Source organism: Vicugna pacos, chromosome 1 (assembly GCF_048564905.1).
Source record: "Vicugna pacos chromosome 1, VicPac4, whole genome shotgun sequence".
NCBI classification, from domain to species: Eukaryota; Metazoa; Chordata; class Mammalia; order Artiodactyla; family Camelidae; genus Vicugna; species Vicugna pacos.
The window spans coordinates 61,920,947-61,938,940 of record NC_132987.1 but is presented as its reverse complement, the minus strand read 5'-3'; the positions used below and the strand labels follow the sequence as shown (position 1 = coordinate 61,938,940).

Genomic DNA, 17,994 nt, shown 5'->3' with positions numbered 1-17,994 from the left:
ATTCCCACCTATTAAAGCCTGAAAGAGGTTGCTCTGAAATATGTTAATGACTCGTTCTATGGAACTTCTGAGCTGTCTGTCTTCAGTTTGGCTTAGTTTTGAACGATAATCTTCCAAAAGGTGCAATGCTCTCTGGGTATCTGAAGAAAAAAAAAAAGTCTGATTAAAATTACATATATACAAGAAAGTACTACACACTAACTATGCAGCAAATGATTCTGCAAGATATCTAAACAGCTCCCAAATCCTCCATATCAATCCATGCTACTCTGTTCATATACACATATATATTCCCTAGAATGATCCAAAAAATTGTAAACACATCACAGTAAAGAAGGTGAACAGTTCGTAATAAGCATGTACTAGTAGTCTACTACAAAAAAGATCATTTTATCAAAGTATTAGTAACAGTTCCAGCTGATACTGATATACAAAAGCAGATTATCTACAACCTGTCATTATAATCCAAATATTAAGTGTTCCAAAACGACTAATTCTTAGCCAGTATTCCACATTCACTTACAAAATAGTATTTAGTAAGAATGATAAAGTGAAATACTTAAACACCAATACAGAATTTTTAAAAAGACATTTCAGAGGAAAAAAGTTAACTGCCTCTCCAGTCACCAGAGAGACGTCAAGAAAAAAAGTTTGACAAACATTTAGGTGTTTCCATCTTTTGAAATGATGTAAGGCTGATTCCCTAAGTATTAAGGCTAGGGCTGTGCTATCTTATCAGTTAAAACAAACATCCTGAAAACAAAACATACAGAAAAACAAGTGACACAAAAGAATTCCTACATAAATTCTCACCTTGCTTCCGGACCGGCATTTTTCTCCAGAATCAGGAAGAGAGCACACACCTTTACGAACATAAAACAGAAAGGAAACAGAACTCAAGAAAATAATAGAATGGTGGTTAAACTAGTAATTCCCCTAACTCTCCAATCGAAAAACTCCCAGCCCTATTTGAAAGGCCCACCAGGCAAAGTTTTCCTAAGTAAAAGGAAGAGCCTCAAAACCCAGCAGTGTCAATCAATCTAGAAAGCTTTTACCTAGGGGGAGGTACCCCTGCAAATTAAGAGCAGACAGAAGAAAGATTCCAAATTCTCCTCGAAAGCTGCCCCCACTCCAAAAGGGCACTAAATGTCTAGACGTGGGGCCACCCCTCCCCCGGCGTAAGTATGCATACTCCCCACCTGCTATGGGGGGATGAAAAGGCGCTCCGATCCTTGGCCCCTAAGTCAGCAGCGGCTGTAGAGCGCTAGAAGGGACCAACTGGACTTATCACCCCGCCCTGCCTGGGCCCCCTCCTCTCGCTTGCCTGTCTCCTTGCTCGCTTCCTCCAAGCTACTCCAGCGGGGGCCGGACGGGGCAGCGGCCGCTCTCCGCGACGCCCTCGCGCCCCACATGCACACCTCCGCGGGCCCCCACACCTGCGGCGCCGCCACAAAGTTCCTGCGAGTGGCGTGCGCTGGGAGCTGGGGTGCGCCCCGGACCGTCTCCGGGCGGCTCCCCGTCCCTACCCAGCTCCACGTCCCCCCGCCCTGGCCGGGGCTCGAGGAGCTGAGCTGAGGGGGGTAAGGGAACGGGGGAGGAGCTCCCCTCGGCTGCCGCACCCCCGCTGCCGCTGCCTCTTCCTCGTTCTCGGCCACCGCCGCCTCCTCACTCGCCGAAGCCCGCAAGCCCGCTAGCCCGCTCGCCCTCTCCTAGCCTAGCCGCCCCACCCCCGGAACCTCGCCTCCTTCCGCGCCCCCAACCGCTCTCCCTCTAAACTTTCCGCCAAGATGGCGGCCCTGGAGCTGGACTGCCGCGCCCCCACGTGACCGCTTTCCCGGCGCTCTCAGCCAATGGGAAGTGAGGAGGCGGCTCGCGCCGAGCCCCGGGCTCTCCGCGCTGCTACCTTTGGGTTGGAAGGAGGAGGAGGACCAGGAGGGGGTTGGGGAACGCGAAGAGGAAACCAGGCAGCACCCAAGTGAACCTCCTCGCTTAAATGGGCGGCCACCGAAGTGGCTCTGAGGACAAAGGAGTTGACGCTCAGACTCTACAGGTGGTCCGGGGGGCCCTGGAAGAGCCCGCTTTTACCTTGCCCTAGCCCACCAGTGTGTCCCCCGGTTCTGAGCGAGTAGCGCGCCAGGCCTGGTAGGGTCAGGGTGTCGAGAGACGTGACCTCACCTACACCGGATCCAGGACACTCATCCCAAGACACCCTTTAACCTCACTAAACACGTGCTGTTTTCAACTCCACGGCAGAAGTGGATCCCCAATCTGGAAAAGCGTTCTCGGGGAGGAGTCGACTGTGCCACCCACGATAAGGGGCGGGAAAGGGCGGAGCCTGGAGGGGGGAAGGGGGAGGAGTGTGGGCCTGGGGGTAGGGGGAGTGCCGTCTCTGTACTCTTACACTTTGTACTAATTTTTTTTAAAGTGACTGTTAGCCCCTCAGTAAAAGTTTGGAGGGGGGCGGGGATTGAACTAAAGAAGGGTAGGTAAAATAGGAAGAATTGGTTAATTTGATAAAAGTTTGAGGGTTTTACTAGAGGATTTTTAGGTCTAAGTGATTAATTCCAAGTGTGAATGCATTTGAGGACGGGAAGAGAAAAATCTGTTCCTTCTTTCAGTCACTCATACATTCCTCCTTGCCTGCAACCCCCGTCCAGCCATCAGCCTCAAGTATTACCCAAGCCCTGGCGGCCTCTTTAAGAACTCACCTGTAGCTTCCGCCACCCAAACTCAAGCCGAGCCGTAACTCAGCTGGCAAGGCTAGTTTTAAGTTTTGATTGCACCTGGGAGCGGACTACTGGCCGGCCAGGACCCTGCTCCAGGGCTGAGCCGCCCAGGTTGAGGAAAGAGAATCGGGAAAAGCTCTCCAAGTAACTGCCCAGGTTCAATTCTCTCCTGTGTACCAGGGACCTCCCTGTTCTGAGCTTCAGAGAAAATTTGCCTAAGGTCACCCAGAGTTAGTAATAAAACTGGAAGCACAGAGATCGTGTCTTTCAAAACCAGAAGTCTTTTCCTAGTAAACCAGCCTTTCACCAAGACAGTTTCCTTGGGCTAATAAAGGGACGTCCTGGGAACCTTGTACTGTAACTATAACAGTTGCTGAGAGGTGTGCTGACCACTGGGTTTCACTTTTGCATTGCACCTTGGAATCCTGACTTGTGAGAACCCAGAGACTTTACAGAGTTCGTCTAGACCCACTCACAGTTTAAGATAAAGCGAGATCCAGGAGAAGCAACTTGTCCAAGGACATAAAGGCTAATCAGTGACAGTAACCCAGAATTAGGTTTCCTGGCTTCAGTCCAGTGCTCCTTCCACTGTGATTTTGGACAACTTGACAGTAGCATGTTGGTATATTAGCAGAATATCTTTTTATGCTCTCCTGCATCATGGGAGCATTAGCAACAGTTAAGCGACATTTCAGAGAATTGGGATGGAAAAGCAAAAGAAAGCTCTTAAAGGTGAGGAGCTTAAATAGAGAGATGTTTTAAAATAGTGAAATGAGGGGTGGTGGATAACAGTGAAAATGGCTGATGACATGGGTGCTATTAGTATCAAGGACTTCATTGATGAACTGTGGATGAAATGGTTCTGCTTAAGGGACCATTCTAAGAATAGAATTTTCAGAATTTAGGAGAAGGAGGGAGGGATTTCACCTGCCCCCTACTATCATTCATTGTTCATGTATGTTCACTTGCCAGGGAATGGGATAGAAATAAAGATCCAAGACCTGCTCTCAAGAACCTGCAGTAACAAATGGATAAAGTCCAGTGCAGCTTTTCCCAGGGGCCACTGAAAGTCAAAAACAAACTTGTATGAATTCTCAGTGTCATCCTAGTCCTTCCCTAAAAACAAAGAGAAGGGGGAGGAGAAAGAGGAGACAAGAGGACATGAAGCCCTTCCTTCTTATCATTTTCTAGCCCTATGTGATCAGCAGTGCACAGATAGGAGTGAAGCTAGCATTTGTTTTAAACTTGGGGGCCAGGACAAGTCCAGGCCCAGGATGAGGGACCTTTACTCTTCGTTCCTCTCTTCTATCCATCTGTATTAGTTACCTATAGCTGCATAACAATTTCCTCAAAGCTTAGTAGCTTAAAACTCAGTAGCTTAGTAATTAAAACAGCAATAAGCATTATCTCACAGTTTCTGTGAGTCAGAAATTCAGAAGGACCTTAGCTGGATGGTTCTGCCTTGGGGAGATTGCACTCAAGATGTCTACAAGGGCTGCAGTCATCTGAAGGCTTAACTAGGATTAAAGGAGGCTCTTTCAACATGGCTCCCTCCTGTGGCTAGTAAGTCGATTCTGACTGTTGGCAGGAGACCTCAATTTCTCACCAAGAAGTTCTGTCTATAGGGCTGCTTGATTGTCTTCATGCATGGTGGCTGACTTCCTCTAGAGCAAGTGTTCCAAAAGAGCAAGGCCGCAGCCTCAACATCTTTGATGATCTAATCTCGAAAGTAATATTCTATCATTTCCACAATATCCTATTAGTTACTTAGGTCAGCCTCAAGGGGATAGGAGGTAAGAATCATTAGGGGCCCTCTTAGAGGCTGGCTACCATATCATCACAACATACAAATCAATGACATCTGGATTTTTCCAAACAACTTTTATTTCCTTGAAGCCTTCCTTACTATATGCAGGTAGCAGCTGCCATCAACTAAGAACCAGTATGGGATCTGATTACTTTTCCAACCTCCTCATTAAAAATAAAAATAATTATAAAATAATAGTAAAGGTATAAATTTTCCAGCCATAAGTTCATTTTCCTTTCAAATAGCTTAAAAGGCTTAGGAGTCAAAGGACCACAGGGAAAGGCTCAAATCCCCCATTCTACTGAAATGTCAGAGATTTCATTCTCAAAAAATACTGTCTCTCAGTTTTAAACCTTCCCTTCCCAATAATCCTTCTATGCAAGCCACTCTTATTGCTCCTCTGTCTTTGTCCTCTCCCCCATCCAGATCCCCAGCCTATCTTCTGTAAAGGTACTTGGGTCCTGCCAGACTCTACTGCATCTTTAATTCTCAGACTGGCAGAGTGGCAGTGTGCTTCCTCTGCCAAGGGAATCACTAAAAGGAAAGGACTTGATGCCGTCAAAAACACTTATGTCAGCTTAGGCTGCAAGAAGAGGAATGGTGTTGAGAATTATTGAAGTGACCAAGTTGGTTTAGACCTCCAGGAAGAGCTCAGGGGGCATTTCCTCAGGGGGCAGCACACTTTAAGAGGTATCTAGACAAACCAGCATCTGGAAAGAGGAGAGTAACCAGAGCAATCAGGGATATGAAACCTTACCCCAGGGGGAAAAACTAGAATCTAGGGTCATTTATTTCAGAAAAGAGAGGAGTTTAGGGAGCTTGACTTTAATCTTCAAACAGGCTTATCCTGTGTATCCAGCGGGCAGGACTAAAACTAATGGATGAAAGCTACAGGGGCACAAGAAGTTCTTCTTTAATGCAATGTGTCAGAACTGTCCAAAATTCCAAAGAACTGCCCCATGGTGGTAGGCGTTTCCCATCAAGAAGCTAAAAGAATCCAGCAAGGCGTCCTTATCAGAGGGAGGTAGATACCCCTGACAGAAGACTGGACTAAGTAACCTTTGAGACCACAATTCTAAGTGCTTGGAACTTCTGTCCCTGCTGTGGTATTAGTACCATTTTGTCTACGTCAGGAATCCATTCTATCCAGCTTAAATGGTACTGAGACTGACCTCCTTCTGCAAAGATAATTCTTACCAGAATAAAAAGTACAAATTGAAACCAATTCCCTTTAAAATGTGGAGAGTTGCCCACCTCCCTGATAATTAAGCACTGAACTCATGTCTTTTAACAGATGATCCACCCTCAGATTTCTTTATTATGCCGTAACGGGTTCCTAAGTGGGTATGAGACAAATAACAGCCTCCCATTTAAACTGGTATACTCATACACGGCCACAGACCTTCGTGTATTGTCCAAAGGCAGATTTAACCCATTGTAGTCTCACAGCAACCTCTGAGAGAAACTTATGATCTCCCACTTGGCAGAGGAGGACACTGAGGAAGAAGGAAATAAATAACCCAGTCTAGGACACCTCATCTAGCTGGTAATGGAGCTGGTGCTGATGGTTAGTTTGTTTGTTTTTCTCCATTAGACTACGTTGCCTTTTCTCTACTTGACTCCTTTCTAAAATAACAAACCAACTAACCAACCATTGTGTGTGTGTGTTGGAGCAGGGGGCGGGTGTATGAAAGACAGATTGGAGACAGAGTCAGAAAGACCAGAGAGATACTAAGAGAGAGAAGAGATACACTGAGAGAGATTCTGATAAAATAAAGCACAAGCAATAGGCTAGTCTGTTACTTGGTTATCATATATTTGAATGCTTTTAACAGTGGAGACAATTTTGAGGGAAATATGAATGTCGGCTCTGACCACAAAGAAATAAATATCCACACCAAACAGAATTGCCTGAGAAAAAAAGACCAATAAGTATAGTTGAGCAGTTCACAATAAAAGTTAGACTAAGCCATCAGGAAAATGTAAATCAAAACCACAATGAGATCAATGAGATACAACTTCACACCCACTGTTATGACTAAATGAGGTGGTTGGGTTGTTTTTTTTTAATGCAAAAGTTTTTTTAGAGCACTCTGTAGCTTCCTTCTCTCCTTCCTTCACCTTGACTAGTATCCTTGAGTATTAACAAGAGGTTTCACAGATGTATGGGACATGTGGCATGGAAGGGCCCTTAGCCACCCACTAGTGCCATCCTCTCACCTGACAGATAGAAGGACTCCCAGACAGTATCAGCACACAATTATCAAAAGACTTTTCCCTGATAGCAGAATGCTACTGGCATTTCAGGAATAATCAATCCTCATCTTGGTGGGGAGAGGGAGTGGGAATTAGTAATATTTTCTAAAGATATATTTCTAAGTTTAACCAAATTTGCCTTTCTGGTTGTAAAGAATTAACAGAAAGGTATTGACAGAAATTGTAGGATCGCATATTGAAATCCTTAGGATTATACTCAGATCTCTTTACGTGTGAAACAGACTCCTCACCCCACTCCCTGCCAAGAGGATTACCAGGGTCTATTCAAAGAAGGCTCTGGGTAGGGTAGGGCCCCTTGGTTAGATTATCCTGTCATAGGAACCTTAATTGGAATTTGAAGAAACACTACTAGAATTTTAGGAAGTCATTTGTATTCCATTTCTGAGAGGTGGCTTGTCTAATAGAATTCTGATAAGCAAAAGAATCCGAAAGATTCTTCATAATTGAACATGGACTGATTCCCAGTGACCAATCTCCTTTAGCATAAAAAACTGCCACATTCTTCCAAAAGCTTTCTGTGCCAGTCTTTCATTTTTGGGAAATGACACTTGCTAGAGCCGTAATTTTCCTGTTCCCCACGTAGTATAACCCCAAATTCCTTTCTTATTTCCTTTTATTTTAAACTCACCAGAAGAATGATAAAGACAAAGAATCATTTCAATCTTAATTTCAATTTCCTTTAAATTAGATTAATTTCTTCCAAAAGATAATTTTTTCAACTGAGATTAGTTATTTATGGTCAAAATAGCTACAGTTGAGGAAACTTCCAAACACGGTTTTTAAAAACTCTGCAAAAATTCCCCGAGTTGGAAATCATTTCAGATTGCAAATCACCATATGAATAAAGAAAGCCAAGCCCAAAGTAGGTGGAGGATAACAAAATAATAGCTACAAAACAGAAATTATAAGTGGGAGGACATTATATATTGCCAATAAAGTTGAGTTAAGTAACTTAAGAATAAGAAAAGAGCATGGATAAGAAATGCTACCATAATAATTTAGAGAAGCTTAGATTCAGGGGAGTAGAATAAAAGTATATCGATTTTCCTTTTTCTCTCAGAAAATCACTCCCCAAAAATTAGAACAAAAAGAAACTTATTTCTCCATCCTCAATGAAAATAAGAGTGCTTAGTAACCCCAAACAAGACAGAAAGTAGTTGGAGAATTGGTTAAATTCAAGTGCCTGAGCTGAGGGTTAGGGGAGTGGGGGAAAAAAAGGTACAAAGGAAAAACAAGCAGGAGAAAAAATATGTGTGTGTGTGTGCACGCGCAATGTATTAAGATATTCTTTATGGTAAATACAAGATTGTTCTATTTGTCCTCTATATTTTTGTAAATATTTGAAATAGTTCTTAATTAACAATTTAAATCTAAAAAAAGCAGGTATACTTGTCTTGAAGAACCCTAAAAAAACTATAAAGAAATAGAGGCTCCAGATACCACTGAAGACGAGGTGCAGTTAGGTATGGTGAAGTAGGAGCTGAAAAAAGGAGAATGATTAAATGCTTATGTAAGAAGTTAGATGCTTGGTTCCCACACATTCAGACAGGTGATCACCTTCCCCTACTACTCCAAAAGACAAGAATTCTATTTATTGGAGAAAAAGAGAGGTTTTAGATTTGGGGACGCTAGACATAGAAGAAAGTGGTAGTGAGTTATAGTAGTAAAAACAGGAGACTAAGGGAAAATTGGCACATTAAACATAGAGATTCTCCCTCACCAGTCCACTTCCTCCTTCTAGATCCAGGAGCTATAGCTGGGCAGATATCCTTCAGACAAAAAAAACAAACAAACAGAAAGACAAACAACAACAACAACAAAAACAAACAAAAACCAGAATTGCCCAAGAAAAAAAAGACCAATAAATACAGTTGAAAGTTCACAATAAAAGTTAGACTGAGCCATCAGGAGAATGTAAATCAAAACCACAATGAGATACAACTTCACACCCACTGGATGATTATAATCAAAAAGACACATCTGTTAAGACATAGCTATTATAACAAATGCTACTTAGGATGTAGAGTGATCAGAACCCACATACATTACTGGTGGGAATGTAAAATGGTGCAGCCACTTTGGAAAACAGTCTGGAAGTTTCTCAAATGGGTAAATACACAGTTACTATATGATACAACAACTTCACACTTGAGTATACACCAAAGAGAATTGAAAACATATGTCCACACAAAAATTGTACACAAATATTCATAGCAGCAGTATCCATAATAGCCAAAAAGTGGAAACAAAATGAAAGTCCATGAACTGATGAATGGATTAATAAAGTGTGATGCATCCATATAATGAATTATTATTCAGCAATAAAAATAAATTGTAATAAAAAGTACTGATATATGTTATATGATGTATGTATGGTCTTTGAAAATATTATGTTAAGTGAAAGAAGGCAGTTACAAAGGACCACATATTGTGTGTTTCCATTTACATGAAGTATCCAGAATAGGCAAATCTATAGAGATAGAAAGTAGATTAATGGTTGCCTGGGGCTGAGGGGCATGGTTGGTGGTAGATGGCTGGGGGTAAGAAGTTTTTTGTTTTTGTTTTTATTTTTTTGAGGTTAGTGAAAATGTTCTAAGACTGATTGTGGTGCTGGATGTGCAACTCTGTGAATATACTAAAAGCCGTTAAATTGTACACTTTAAATGGGTGAATTGTATGGTATGTGAATTGTATCTCAATAGAGCTGTTTCTTAAAAAAGTCAGATTGGCCACTTTACTGCCTTTTAAGAATGCTGATCAGTGAAAAATCCCCTCCCATGTATACAGAACTTCAAATTAGTTCAGTTTTCACCAGGAAAAGAGAACCGAGGATCACCAGACATTTAGGTAAATGCCTCCATCATAAAGGATAGAGACCAAAAATAAATAAACTAGGGGAAAAAACTGAAAGAAAATAAGAGTCAATGCAAGGAATATAGGGAAAATCAAGAAGTTATAATTAATACCCTCAGAGAAGATAATTGAATTCATGAAATAGACACTATAAACAAAAAGGAAGAAAAGAGTTCTTTAGAACTAAAAATTTGAAAACAAAACGTAAAATTCAGTAAAATTTGGAAGATAAAGTCAAGGAAATTTTCAGAAAGAAAGATAGAAGAAAGAAAGACAATGATAAAGAAAATATAGGAAAATGAGAGATTTAGTAAATAAGGAACATCAACTAAAAATATTCTGGAAGAGCAATCAAGTGAGAAAATTAAGTAAATAATGCAAGAAATTAACAAAATAAAGGGAGGAAGTTAATAAGTAGACAGTGCAAGAAATATATCAGAACTCAAAGAGTCTACAAATCAAAAAAGGTCCACTGACCCATGAGTTTAATGAGTGTAAAGAGACCCACACCAAAATATATCACCGTGATATTTTAGAATACTAAAACTGCAATGTAGATCCCAAATGCTTCCAGAGAGAAAAAACAGTTCACACACAAAGAACTGGAAATCCTAATGGCATCAGAATTCTCAGTAGCTTTAGAAGTTAGAAGATAGTTAAACAATGCATTTAAAATGCTAAGGAAAAATTACTTTTCCTCAGGATTATATGTCTAACCAGGTTACTAATTTGGGTAAAATTAAAAAAAAATTTTTTTCCAGTTTCTCAAAAAGTTAATCTCCCCTAAATGCTTTTCTCTAGGTGGATGTACTTCAGCAAAACAAGGGCATAAACCAAAATAGGAAATGTGGGATCCAAGAAACAGGATCCAACATGGAATAGGTGAAGGAAATTCCCAAGATGCTCATTTAAGGCAGTTCAGTATTACAAGTGTGGAGGACGGCTTTGAGAGGGACCAGAACAGATTGGAAGGTTGGAGGCCTTCAGGATAAGCGTATCCAAGACAGACATGAAATCAATAAGTTAATTGATAGTTTTGATTACATAGAAAATTTTATCAAGGAAAGTTTCAGAGCTACTGAAGGGGGTGAGAAAACTTAAGGTGTTGAAAGAAAACTAAACAAATGAAAAACATCTATTAACTCCAGGAAAATAATTGTATAAGAAAGAAAATACCACTACATACTATTTGGCTCAAGAATACAATATTTTTGTAGTCCTAGTAATGAAAACATAATATAGTAATGAAAGCTAATTTAACAACAATAAAAAAGAGAGATACAATTGTAAAGGGGGGATGAGAATTAGTAAATTAATAGTTTCAGATAGATCATACATAGACAATAGAAAGTCAATTGATGCTTTCAACTGCTTAACAAAAGTATTAATCTTCTACTATATTATTTAGTAATATAGAAGTAAGTTTCAGAAGAAACAGCTTAAAGAATTGAAGATTTTTCTCTAGAGTGGGGTAGGAGCAGTGGAGAGGTAGGGAGAGGGCAAGGAACTAGTATTTTTAAATTATTACTGTAAGACTTTTAGTACTCTTTGACCCTTAAAAGCTATTTGCATGAAATAATTTGGTTAAAAATAAAGATTATCTTTGGATGGACCTAGAGATTATCATATTAAGTGCACTAAATCAGACAGAGAAAGACAAATATCACATGGTATCACTTATTTGTGGAATCTAAAAGAAAATAATACAAATGGATTGATTTATAAAACAGAAACAGATTCACGGACATAGAAAACAATCTTATGGTTACCAAAGGGGAAGGTGTGGGGAGGGAAAAATTAGGAGTTTGGGATTAACAGATACTCACTACTATCTATAAAATAGATAAACAACAAGGACCTACTGTATAACATAGGGAACTGTATTCAACAACTGGAGAAGAATTTGAAAAAGAACATATATATATGTATAACTGAATCACTTTGCTGTCCACCTGAAACTAACACAGCATTGTAGATCAACTATATTTCAATTTTTAAAAACATTCTTAAAAATTTTAAATAAAGATTATTTTAAAATTTATATGAAGAGAAGTTAGGTGATGCACAGTGACTTCCATGCCACATTGAATCCTCAAGCAGAATTCCATTGCTAAATGTAAGTGTAAAGAATATGATAACTCCACTGCTGCTGCCACAGCCATCCCTCCTGAAGACTGAGGCAGCTGGAGGAATGGGCATTACAGGGCCAGAATGACAAGAGTACACAATCTCCTTTTCTGGGGGATCTGTGATATTTCCTCCAGGGAGGTTTAAATATGGTTCTGCTTGTAGACAATTTTAGAATTAACTTCTCAGAACCTTTCCAACTTAATGTGTGCCCGAGTCTCTAAGATTTCTAGGAACAAACAGAAGACACTTTGAGAGTGAAATGTCATTTTCTCCCTCACCTAAATCATAAGAGCCCCAAGTAAGATCACTCTTTATTAGCATCCAATATTAAAATATTTTTATACCTTAGATTATATTCTGACACTTTCTTTAATGGTATATTTTGAACCAAATATACCATTTTAAATTGTGTAACTAGTATTTGTTTATGGTTAAAAAATAAAACTCTGAAAAGTAGAAGCATGTATACTTAAAAGTAAAATTCATCCTCCATTCCCATCTTTGGCCCCCTGCTCTGATTCACTCCTTAAGAGTGGATTTTAATAGCCTGGTAAATCACATTATAGGCCACCACAATTTGATTTTTCAAAGGGAATGAAGGTGAGAAAGCAATTCAAGAAACTGACTCCTGTATATGATGAGAGACTGACATATACACAGATGTTGGCTATACTATATATGACAATAGATCTCTGATCCACAGCCTCTGTAGCAGCGAACCCAGGGGGCCAACCACAACCTCTGCAGCAATTGGCCCAGAATGATCTACCAGCTTCCTAGGTTTTGCCCTTGCTTCTAACTCAGGACTAACCAGAGAAAACCAAATATGCTCCCCAAATCAATCAAGTGAAATGTCCTGCTAGTTATCCCACCTCCAGCTTTCCTGTGTCAACAACCTCCAATCAGAGTTTACCCAATGCGTTTTCTTTTCCTTTCTTTCTTTCTTTTTTTAAACTGTAAAGCTTTCTCAATCTTCTGCCTGCCTTTGAGTCTCTGCCAAATACAAGAGATGGTAGCAGATTCTGAGCGATAGCAAGCTCTGAATAAATAGCCACTGTTCTCAATCAGGTGGTCATCACTTATTTCCACAATGACAAGAAAACGTTCCTACAAGGAGCAAAAATGATATCCGAATAACTGTTTAGTCTACTACTTCAATAAAAGCTTCATTTATGAGGTTCAGCTAGTATGTGTTACGCTAGTATGAGCCAGCCACTAAAATAAATTGTATTTCTCTAGGGCAGACTTGTTTAAAAAGGAAACTACCTAGCTGAAGCCTTGGGAGTTGGAAAGTTGAATCTGAGTCACTATTTATGGTCAGTCGCAGGCAAACTAATTATTTCAAAATTCTTAAAGTTCCTTGGTTAAACATGAATGAAGAGAAGGACTCTTCAATTAACATAATAGCATAAAAAGAACTACTACTAGTAATGTTTTTTTCATGCTAATTGTATTTTAAAAAGATCTCTTAATACCCCTGAAGGTTTGTAACACTATTATTAGTCATTTGTTTAATTTTATAAATAATTACTTGTCTAAGGATGATTGCTCGTCTCTCTCTCTCAATTATGTTCAATTTACCAAACCAGACCACAAAGTTTTTCATTAATAAAGTTGGCAAACAGAGCATCTGAAAACATTTTGCTCCAGGGAATGATATTCTGGTAAGTCTTACTGAAGATGTCATTTTCATTAGCACTGGTAATGAACTATGCTTATTCCTTTGGGAATCCATGCTTTATTAAAAGAATTAAAATTTGAAAAATCACCAAAAGAATTATACTCATTCATTTTGAATATGACTATGGTATTTGCAGTAGAAAAACTAGAAAGTATTCCTTAACATTGTGGTTGCTTTTAAATACTGCATAATTCTGGGTATTGCCATCAGGAAAATATTGCACCATTGCTCATTAGAAGGATAATATCATTATAATAACTTAACTCTGAGGCGTAAACTAGTTAAATGAAGCACCAGAAAAAGAAGGCAAAGTTTGGTGAATCACTCTTGTTCTATAGTTTGGTGGCTCTATATTGAGCCAGAAAGAAATGCAGCAAGTGGCCAATTTGAAGCATTTTCCAAGGAAACACTACAAGAGTATACAATTCTTATAATTGGTCTCTAGGCTTCGTTATTTCTGTTTATGAAGCTATTTCTTCACATGTATCTTTGCAAGTTAATTGTGAACAAATCAGGAAGGAATAAACACTCAAATAATACAACATTTAGGAAGCTCTCTTGGGATCAGTGCTTTTGATTCCCTTCTTTGCATTGTGTCCTTATACTGCAAACTTGGCTGTTCTGGTCCAAAGTGCCAGGAAGTTCAGATCAGGTTAAGTTCAAGCTCAATCCAGGCTGACTCTGAGGTCAGCCTATTGGCATTTCCCTTTTCAGGCTGGTATCACTTGAGGAACCGAGGTTATTGGGGGCCAGTAGAGCTATTTTCCAAAGCTGAACCAGTTGGCTAGTCAGCAAAACTGAACTGTGTTGGATCTGGGCTCTGAGCACAGAATCTCATTGAATGCCTTTTAAATTTGGTCAGGCAGAGGAAACGGTGCAGAAATCAACAAGGGCAACTCCTCTTGAAAGAAAGCTCTTATCCCAGAATCCTCCATACTCAAGGAGGAAATTGCTTTAAAATTCAGAGCTATAGTCTTCCTAAATATCAAAGACAGGTTTCTGAAGAAGTGATGAGGTCAGGGGTTTTATTATAGGATAACAGAGACCTTAGCCAGTCCAGAACTAGTGCTGGCAGCAGGAGAACTGCATTAGTCTTTCTGCACATCCTGTCCAGAGGGCCTGGTACAGGATGCTCTTGGGGATGTTGCCAGTGGATAGTGCCTTTGGTGGCTCTAGAAGGAAGCTGGGTCCCTCGAGGTCCTAGAAGTTGGTCAATGCATCAAATTCTGTTGTTAATAAAAAGGTTGCTCACATTCAAGTAGGAAATGTGAAAGTATTAGCAATAAGAATGTCTTAATTCTTCAAAAGGTGATTCCAGTTCAAGCACCTGTTAGATTCCAGGCACTGCGACTATACAGATGAAAATGACCAAGTTCTTACCCTCAAGGAATTTTTGGTTAATCGAAGGAAGTCAATATAGATAACTGAAATATAATGTGATATGTGATAAGAAAGCAAACCCTGGGCTGAACCCTGAAGGATAAATTAGCTGAAGGTAAAAAGGTGGAACTAATTTCCAGGCTGAAAAGAGGAGGATGAAAGGCAGCAAAGAAGCCTGGGAAATTCAGAGGCAACTGTGAGGTGCAGTGAGGGTCCTTCCTATTATTACAGATTGAGGATTCTAGACTCCTCTGTTTTCTGAGAAGAGGAGCCTGAGTCTGTCCAGGTACATGTGATACCATGATGACCTTCACAGTCAGAAGCCATATCCAGGACTTACTGAAGTTGCTGCTTAAGTGGGTACTACGTCCTCCTGCACAGAGGACTAGGATTTAGCCTTCACCCTTCCCTCCTCCCGTCTTTCTGCCCCAATGAGCTTCTCACATCTTCTGACATTCCGCTGTCAATCTTATATCCCTCCTTTTTCTTTGCTTTCCCCTTGAGTTTCTTGAAAAAAATGCCTCAGTTGGTAAGGCAGAGAATTGTGAGCTGAATTCAGGTCTCTATCGTGGCCTCACTAGTGAGATACCTTGGAGTTCCCAGCATCCTTTGCTCCCAGGATGCTTAAGTGCCCTGCTATAAGGCTATTTGGGAAGTGATCTCATCAAGCATGTGTCTTTTAGAAAGACAGCGTAATTAAATTGGAGACTGAAAGGAACAGAAGGCACAGGGAGGGTGGGAGTAAGGGAAAGAAGCGGGGCACTGAGGGCTGGGATCTTCCTAGGTTAGCAGCTGCTCTCTCACATTCCTGACTCCTTCTGCAGACCCAAGCTGACCTGCAGGGGAATTATTAGCTCCTGACTCAGAAGAACAGATTGACATAGTTACCAAAGTATTCTTGAAAAATTTACCATCTAATAGAGTGAACCCTAGAATTACTTTTTCTTCATTAACATTGTCTTCTAGTTTATGTGCTCACTAAGAAACATTAGAATACAGAAAAGCACCAGGAAAATGACAAAAAGTAACCAAAATTGCATACCCCAAAGATAACTACTAACATTTGTTGTAGATATTTCCAGTATTTTCCATGCATATATATTTTTCTCACAAAAATAGTATCCTACGTGTTATTTTGTATCCTCTTTTTTAAGAGGGAATTTACATTTATTTTTCAAATTCAAAAAGGCTTAATGATTTTCCTTCAAAGGGGAGTAATCCTTGGAATGTGTGTGGTGCAATTCAGTTAATGGGTTAAACATTAGACATTTCAGTATTAGCTTTTCATAAAGATGTTTACCCATTTAAGATGGTCATTAAATATACATCATATGTCTATACAAACATACATCTTCTAACAGGGGTATCAGGAGATCTGAGTGATACTATCAATATTCTGCCCTCGACTCTATAAGCAGTCTTAAGCAAATCAATTCACTGTTGCTTTTCTAGATAAAATCCAAATTCTTAAACATGGTCTATGAGGTCCTGCATTGTCTGGTCCATCCAGCTATATAGAATCACATGCAGTTCCCAGAATGTACCATGCTCTCCCATGCTTGTGTTTTTTGTTTTGTTGTGGTTCTTTTGCCTGAAACACTTCTTTCCATATGCCTCGTTAACTCCTCCTTGCCATTTAAAAATATTTAATTTGGTAAAATACACATAACATAAAAACGATCATCTTAACCACTTCAAAGTGTACAGTTCAGTAGTGTTAAGTACATTTGCATCACTGTTCAACCAAATTCCAGAATTCTTTTCATCTTGCAAAACAGAAACTCTCTACCAATTGAACAACTCTCCCTTCCCTCCTCTCCCCAGCCCCTGGCAACCATCATGCTACTTTCTGGCTCTATGAATCTGACTACCCTCGGTACCTCTTGTAAGTTGAATCATACAGCATTTGTCTTCTTGTGACTGGCTTATTTCATTTAGCATAATGTTCTCAGGCTCACTCATATTATAGCATGTGTCAAGATTGCCTTCTTTTTTAAGGCTGCATAATATTTCATTGTATGTCTACACCACATTTTATTTATCTGTTCATCTGCCAATGGACATGTCAGTGGCTTCCACTTTTTTGGCTGTTGTTAATAATGCTGCTATGAACATGAGTGTACAAATGGCTCTTTAGTATTCTGCTTTCAGTTTAGGGGGCTATACATCCCAATGTCAAATTGCTGGATTATATGGTAATTCTATTTTTATAGCCTCCTTTATAAACCTTGCTTTTTTATACTTCTTTTCCCCATATTAATAATAAGCCACTGTTTTACAGAGTGGCTTTTATTATCCAGAGGATTTTTTTCATATGACTTGCTTATTTAATTGGTTGCTTCCAATTTTCCATTAGTAATAACAATGATAGATGGGTCAGTATTCATTCATATGGTGAATTCTTAGAAGTGGAACTACTAGGTTAGGGGAGTATACACTTTAAGGTTTTGATGCATAGGGTTAACAGCACATGCACAAACTTCTAGAGGTTTTTTTAATGTCTTATCAGCCTCTGTTGCCAGCCTTGTGCCAGCAGGGCAAGGGCCAGCAGCTTGAGGATCTCATGGCATGTTTAAACTTTACCCCTAAGGAAAATAAATCTTTATATCAAAATTGTTATTCAGAAAGGTGTTGTGTAAGTCATCAGTCACAAGAAACAAGATGAATGATCAGATCTTGCTGCTTAAATTTTCAATTTATATAAGTGATATCAATTCCACTTTAGAATGGTACTCCTAAATAAACATAAGTCCCTTCAAGTTTGTGTATGTTACTTTTCAGTTTACAAACCACTTCCAGTTACATTCCTCAAAATTATTCATTACTTTCCCTGGTTTACACATGAAGAAATTGAAGCCCAGAGAAGTGACTTGCCTGAGGTCACAGAGCTGATAACCAGTTTCTTCTGGTTCCAAGTTCATTACTTTTCAAATTACAGATGATTCATTTACCAGTCCTTGAGAGCTAATCACAATGAGTAAGCATAGTACAGACTCTTCTAAGACTGTCCTTTTTTTCAAGCTGAAAAGAGGTGGTAATGGTTCGGGGAAAGCATCTGAAAGCTGTGATTTAATAAGGAGCCATTTTGTGGCTGATTCATAGTATGCAAATACAAATAGCATTTCTTCGTTCCCCTAGAA

The 17,994-nt window shown here is 39.7% G+C and overlaps 1 protein-coding gene across 17 annotated transcripts in view; it reads right to left on the bottom strand.

Moving 5' to 3' along the window:
- Nucleotides 1–2,260, bottom strand: part of DLG1 (discs large MAGUK scaffold protein 1) — a 222,848-nt gene extending 220,588 nt beyond the window's left edge. For 4 of the 17 annotated variants that reach the window (XM_031683179.2, XM_031683187.2, XM_015236575.3 and 1 more), the window contains exons 1-3: nucleotides 1,325–1,804; nucleotides 814–863; nucleotides 9–140 (exon numbers count right to left, since the gene is read on the bottom strand). In XM_031683179.2, coding sequence (XP_031539039.1) covers nucleotides 9–140; nucleotides 814–832 — 151 coding nt within the window. In that variant the 5' untranslated portion in view covers nucleotides 833–863; nucleotides 1,325–1,804. Of the gene's footprint in view, nucleotides 1–8; nucleotides 141–813; nucleotides 864–1,199; nucleotides 1,805–2,085 lie in introns of those variants that run through there. The other 13 variants (XM_072963442.1, XM_072963473.1, XM_072963506.1 and 10 more) reach the window with 7 other exon arrangements.
- Nucleotides 2,261–17,994: the final 15,734 nt, after the last annotated feature.